The sequence below is a fragment of the Phalaenopsis equestris genome, unplaced genomic scaffold (genome assembly GCF_001263595.1).
Source record: "Phalaenopsis equestris unplaced genomic scaffold, ASM126359v1 Scaffold000002, whole genome shotgun sequence".
NCBI lineage: Eukaryota > Viridiplantae > Streptophyta > Magnoliopsida > Asparagales > Orchidaceae > Phalaenopsis > Phalaenopsis equestris.
Window position 1 is genome coordinate 34,872,187 of NW_018164444.1, and position 6,887 is coordinate 34,879,073.

The 6,887-nt window shown below is 33.2% G+C and overlaps 1 protein-coding gene across 4 annotated transcripts in view; it reads right to left on the reverse strand.

Annotated features, from left to right (window-relative positions):
• Positions 1-4,152, reverse strand: part of LOC110024470 — a 27,636-nt gene extending 23,484 nt beyond the window's left edge. For 2 of the 4 annotated variants that reach the window (XM_020724479.1, XM_020724457.1), the window contains exons 1-3: positions 3,834-4,152; positions 3,312-3,452; positions 2,746-3,199 (exon numbers count right to left, since the gene is read on the reverse strand). In XM_020724479.1, coding sequence (XP_020580138.1) covers positions 2,746-3,032 — 287 coding nt within the window. In that variant the 5' untranslated portion in view covers positions 3,033-3,199; positions 3,312-3,452; positions 3,834-4,152. The remainder of the gene's footprint in view (positions 1-2,745; positions 3,200-3,311; positions 3,453-3,833) is intronic. The other 2 variants (XM_020724465.1, XM_020724472.1) reach the window with 2 other exon arrangements.
• Between the last annotated feature and the right edge of the window lie 2,735 nt (positions 4,153-6,887).

The following is a 6,887-nucleotide window of genomic DNA, read 5'->3' on the forward strand; positions in this document are numbered from 1 at the left end:
CCCCCCCCCCCCCCCCGCGGCCTATATATATTTATAATTTCAACTTTTATAGTTGTCCATACAAGGATGCCTTTGACATTTTGATCCTGTATATATATATATATATATATATATATATATATTAAAGTAGTACAATTCACCATTTTCCTTTTTCCCTTGTGACGTCGTTGTCCATTAAAAGCCCAAACAAATAAAATACACCTCTATATTATGAAGAAGGTAAAATTCCCATGAATTAAAATAAAATATGCAACTAAGGGACGCGTGATGAAACTCTCTAAATTTATGATCTTCCAGAACATAACTAGATGCGTTCTGGTGAAAAAATTTATGATCTGAGCAATATTTATTGGTTACTTCAGTTTTCTTTTCTGTGCTTTTTTTCTTTCTACTTTAGTTTATTTGTCTAATCATGCCTATGAGTGTGGAATGTGACCTCTTATGTTCCAATCCCTAGTCAGCTTTGGTTCAATATAGTTTTCTGGTTTTTCTTTTAATCCCATGTGATTTGATTTGTTGGTTGGTTGGAATCTAGTTTTTCAAAGTCATTGTTGACAGTTTCTGTAGATGGCATTCGTTCAGGATTGTTAATTCAGTTCCATAAGTGATCTTATATTTCCTCTATATTCGGTCCTTACGTGATTCTATGATGCTCACTTTGCCGTTTTCGTGTCAATTTTTGGCACGATTATTCTAGTTCTATCGTATTTTTTGTGCCTTAAATATATGATTTTGTGTATTGTTATTGGTTTTACATAAAAGTGGCGGCCGTTTTACAATACCATTTTTGGATAAGCTTTCACTTAGGTGACTTTGATGATTATAAACACTAAATCTATACAGCCTGCAAGGAATAATTACTAGTTAGATTCAAGTCCTTCAAGCAAGATGCTAGTATCAATCAAATTTCAGAAGAAAATCATCTCCTTATATTCTTTGGCAATTTCTTTACTTGTTGTATTTCTTTTCTATGCTTTAATTTTCAGAGTATCTTTGCATTGAACCTATTCAAAGAAAGTATAATCCAAATTTTTATCGCAACTTAAGCCTAATTAACATGTAATTTTCATTGATCCAGAATTTCTTTATTAAATATCTATATGGGCAATCATTAAATTATCTTTTGGGGCAAAGTTTGCATGTTTTACGATTTTTCATCTAAAACGATGAATTTTTACTTAAGAGTTTTTGAACTATAAATTTTGTTTTGTATGTGTGACTTTGTGCATGAAATGTTAAGTTTGCGTTAGAAAATCATAAATCTAAAATGTCATGCATCAAAATCTCTCAAGTTTATCCCATCTTAGGGTAATATTGTTGACTATGCTGAAGGAGAATGCAGTAAATTTTGATTTTCTTTCAATAGCACAATTTCTTATTTAAAATGAATAATAAGACAAACATATTCTCAATTATGCTAAGCCAAGCTCGACATACCCAATATGCACATAGCATGATTAAACATTGCATGGTGCTTGATTTGCGGAAGATGTAAAATAAAAGTGTTACCTCCATTATGAAATTTGTTCAAATATATATTTGGGTGTTGAAGTGCCGCTTGATATGGTATTTTTTTGACATTTCCATATAATTCCTTGCTTAGCAGTCAATTTTATTAATCTAACAGATAAACTTATGAGATTGATTAGTAAGAGGGAGATATTGTTAGCATATTTCCACAAATGCAATTAACTTTAATTTTCTTCCTAATTCATAAACTTTTGAAAGAAATACAAAGTTGACAATGAGATAAAACAAAGATTTGCACCCATAACAAGGGTCGATCCATGAGCCCAGAAGTCAAGTACACTACAACATAAAAGCATTTTAAATAATAGATATCTTGTTTTCTTTTTTGTTTAATTTGCATTGTAGATCTTTTAGCATTAATTATTGACCCTGAGAAGATCCTCTCAAAAGTTTGAGTTCATGTGCTTTCCATATTGAAACATTAAATATTTGGTTATATTCTTATTCATCAACAAAATAAACAATATAACATGTGCCCTAAAGTAAAAAATGTAACAATATGTTATAGCAGAAATCATATATGAGAATAGAAACAAAGATTCTTCCATTATTTTCTATTTTCGCACTCCAGAATATGAGTTGGACCGTCCTACTAATCTATTAGTAAATAACGCAAAATTTACATTCATTTGCATGTATGTTTCTTCTTGTCAATAATCAGTACTTATACATGTTTGTGTAGGTTCATGAAGGTAAAAAAATTTTAATACAAAAAAAGGCCCAAAAAAACAATTTTTTGCCAAAAATATTTCTTTAAGAACCAAACACATGTTTCCACTTTTTCATTCATATACATGGAATAATACAGGGAGCGCGTGCGCTCTAGTAACAAAAGTTGATGTATATGAAAAACATTTCATACTAGAAACAACTTCAGAAATCAATGAAAGTTCAGGTTTTGCATCATTTAACATGGCAAGCATTACTCATATACAAACATGAGCAATAATCTCTAAGGTCTTCTCCAACAAAATTGATAAAAAGCATAAGCAATATGCCTGATAACTGTAAACACTAGTCCCCAGAAAATAGAAATAAAGCTGGGAGGAAAATGTCAAGAAGAAACTATGCATATCAGCCTGAAATACGAACAGCTTGATCCAAGTAGCCAAATAACATTTGTTCCGCATCCAATTACAGTAAAAGTCAACCGAGAAACTCATATAATCAAAAACTCGAGATTCCATTTTAACCAACTAAAGCCAAACCTTTTACCTGCACTCCTCACAGTCGCTGTCGCTCCTGGGCAAAAACCCCTTCTTAGCTGAGGCGATCACGCTGACCTTATCCTGCCTTTCGGGAGAAGTTCCCTTCGATCCGTCCCCTTTCGCATTCGTCGCTTCCTCTGGCTTCGACACCACGATGGTCAGCACGGGATGATGCTCAGCTGTCGCATCGGGAGCAGAGGAGTTCGAATTCGGATCTTGGTTGCGATCGGAATTACGTCCCGAAGCCTCTATTACAACCTGCTGCTCCTCAGCCCCCTGCCCGTATTGCTGCATTTATGTTTTTCCACAAGTAAAATTGCCACTCGCACAAACCTTCACTAGCTTCTCTCCTCGCTATCAACTCGTTTCTTCGATTTCTTCCTCTAAGTTATCCATGAGCGAATAAAACTTAGAAGAGTTGAAAAGAAGACAAATCAGAGCGATCCAGGCTTATAGCTGACCTATATGGTGAAAGAAATGCAAGAATCGAGAGAAAAGAATCACGATTTTTTCTATTTTTAATAAATAACAGCCGGAAATCGGAACGAAGCGCAAAAATAGAACGGAAGCCACCTGAAAAGAAGCCATGAATCCTCATAAATGCTAAGCCCATACTACTGAGGGCCTCCAAATCGAAGGGATTAGGGTTCATTGAGCTCCATCTTCGCACTGGCTGAAATTGCAGATAGGAAGTGGGAAGAAGATGGACAATTTCTACATCATATAATTAATATAAATATATAAATATCTATTCCTGCGTTGAGAAGCTGAAAATTTGTGAAGGCCTTTTCGATTTTTTTTTATTATTTGTCTTGTTTGAGACTCATTAAACTCAAAAGATTTAATAAATTACGTAAAAATCCTTTTTTTTTTTTTGATTTCTAGGTTCGCATTGAAGAATCCATATAATTATAATAAATTCTTATATTTGATTTGTCTATATTAATTTAAATGTGATCAATGCAATGATATATTTTTAAATATATTAATAAATAAATCTTTTATGAACGCAAACTATGATAAATAAATCATAATTAGAAGTTTCAATTAATCATGATTAGTATTTTATAAAACTAATTAGAGATATAAACTTACCATTACCATTACTAAAGCGGAACCCTCGTCTTCCTTCCCCTAGCGCGCTCCTACTCTAAACTCTCTGCAACAATGAAGCGAAGTTGCAGGCGCCGCTCAATTACGACGCTCAAGGAAGAAGAGGAGGAGGATGGAGTCAGCTGGGCGGTGACCAGCATCGAAGCGAGAAGCGGAGGGGGAAGGAGGCGGGAAGGCGGCGAGGGGTAATTACGATAAGAACACCGGACGCCAAACGGAGGTAATTAAAACGACATTAAGGATTAAGAGGACGTTTAGGGTGGATAAATAGGGATTATAGGTGCGGTAAGCCTTTTGAGCTCATTAGCGATTTGAGGATTTGTGGTGGGTGGGCGTTATATTTCTTTTTAGGGATAATTACATGTATAGCACCAGAAATGCAGCACTCAGGTGATATTTTTAAATTAAATCGATGTATTTAGGAGGGCCAACAAGCAAATTATTAGAATTTGATAAAAATGAAAAAATATGATTAGAGGTTTTTATCATGAATTTCAATATTTTGAGGGAGAATTTGAAAAATGGATGAAAAAGAGTGCTAGATTTGTAAATAATAATATTTCGGGTAAGCTTGTCAAAACGTTTTGATGTTCACGAACAGCTCATGCTCGGCTTGTTAAGAAACTCATATTTAATTCGTTAGTAAAATTAACGAGCTGAACATAAAAGAAGATTTGTTCGTTCGTGTTCAGCTTATTTTGGCTCGCAATACGATTAATGGTACAATCACATTTGTAATATATATATATATATATATTATAGTGAGCATTAGAATCCAATATTTTAAAAATTATTTATTTTATTTTAGTTAGAGTAATCGATCCTGCTTATAAGTTATAATAATATATTAAAATGATAAATCACCGTATCTAAGATTTGAATGTTATCTCTGTCAGTTTAAGCATTTTACACAAATTTATTTATTTTTGTTAGCGCTGGAGACCGCGTCACGAATCGGCGCTTCCAGCTCCCGCTTCGCTCCTAATCATGAACTCCCGCTCTGCTGTCGGGAATCGTCGTGACATCACCCGCAACACTGCGGTTATGCAAACGGCTCTTGTCTTCCTCTGTTGTGAAGCGAGGCATTTCTTGACTCCGCGAAGCATTTCTTGACTCCCTCTTATTCATGACAAAAGTATCGCACAACTCTCCTTCAGTTTTAGAAGTCACGGTGTTCTTCTTCAGTTTTCCTCGGAATAGAGGAAGGCTCGCTCAATATAGAAGAAAAGAAAGTGCAACAGGTAGTTCCTTGTGGTGAAGGAAGAAAATTGTTCTCCCTTGGCTTCTTCTTGGTGGTTTGTGGCATAAGAGAAATCATATTTATTTCTCTTATAAGTTTATCTTCTTCGGTGTATCTCGGTGTATAGTTTTTTCGGTGTATCTCGTTGTAGAGAGAGAAGAAAAGAGAGAGAAAAAGAGAGAGTAACGAATTGAGAGTGAGAGATTCCTCTTGTAAGTCGAGGCGATCGACTGGTATAAATTTCTCAAGTAGTAAAATCTTCTGCAACTTCGTGGACGTGGGCAATTTGTTGAACCGGGTAAATCTGTGTGTTCTGTTGTGGTGTTATTGTTTTCTGGTGTGAATTTTTCCCGTTCTATTTTTCGCTTTGCCGATCGTTCTCATATTTGATTTATAAATATATGACATCAACTGATATATCTAGATCTCGCAAAAATAATTTTTCTTTAACCAAATATATGGAAACTAATTTAAGTTGAGAGGAGTATAAATTTATTAAAAAAAAAAGAATGCCTCGTAAATTTTAATGCTAAATTCAAAATAAATTGAAATAAGAATTGAGAAAAAAAAGGGTAAAGGCCGGCGTCACGGCGTCACGCGAACGTCATGGCATCTGCTAAGAGAAAGCTTTAACAATTTGACATATATGCCACCCATTTGTTATGTATTTATATATCTGACGCTAAACTTTACTTTCTTTTTTTACATTCATTTCACTTTGTATCTTTCATAACACATTAAAAGGAGCCAACTCATAGATAAAGTAGTATGTATGTAAAAATTAAAGTTATGGCGTTTGATCTCAATTAAAAGTTTAGAAGGACATAATAATAATAATAATAATAATAATAATAATAATAATAATAATAATAATAATAATAATAATAATAATAATAATAATAATAATAATAATAATAATAATAATAATAATAATAATAATAATAATAATAATAATAATAATAATAATAATAATGATATTTTAGTCATTACTCTTACGTGAAGTAAGAAATATGAAAGCAGACTTCTTTCCCCTACCGGTATATGACAACTACATTGCATCTACCGCCTCCAACAACAGTGCTGGCCGCTTAACTTCTGTTTGATCTGTCGATTACATTTAGCTTTCCAACTCGCATATTGGTAGTTCTTAACAACAACGAGATAGAGAGGGATGAACAGAAGAAAATACGATAAAAATAGAAGAAATGGCCCATCAACCAATCATACCTTTAAGGCTTTAACTATATCAGATGATGAGAGCATTTACATAATCATAGATATTAATTGGACAATAAATATCATATTAAAACAAAAAAACAAATTTCGGTTAGTTAGGTTCAGTTTGATTTAGGATTCAAAATGTGGTATATTATTAGTCCGTTCTCAATTGATTTTCTTATTATTTATATATTTAGGTTTTGCAAATTCTAACTGATCTGAAAACTAAATAATTATCCAGAATTTGATGGCAAATGAGATTTTTTGTGGGATGCTTTTTATTAAGAAAACGATAATTTAGTCAGGAAGTTCAAGTTTCAAAGTTGCTCATTGCCTAAAGAGCTTTCTTTATGGGGATGTCTTGGAAATCAAGTCAAAAATTAAATAGCATTTATAGAATATACTCATAAATCAATGAATATATACTTGTCAGTTGTAAGTGCCCTCTGATATGCGGTTCAATTTCTCCCAAATGTAGGGTGTGATACTCGAATTCTTAGGCACATGAGAGATGGCCAGAGCTCGTATAATAGCCTCCAACAATTCCTTTTAATATATATATATATATATATATATAT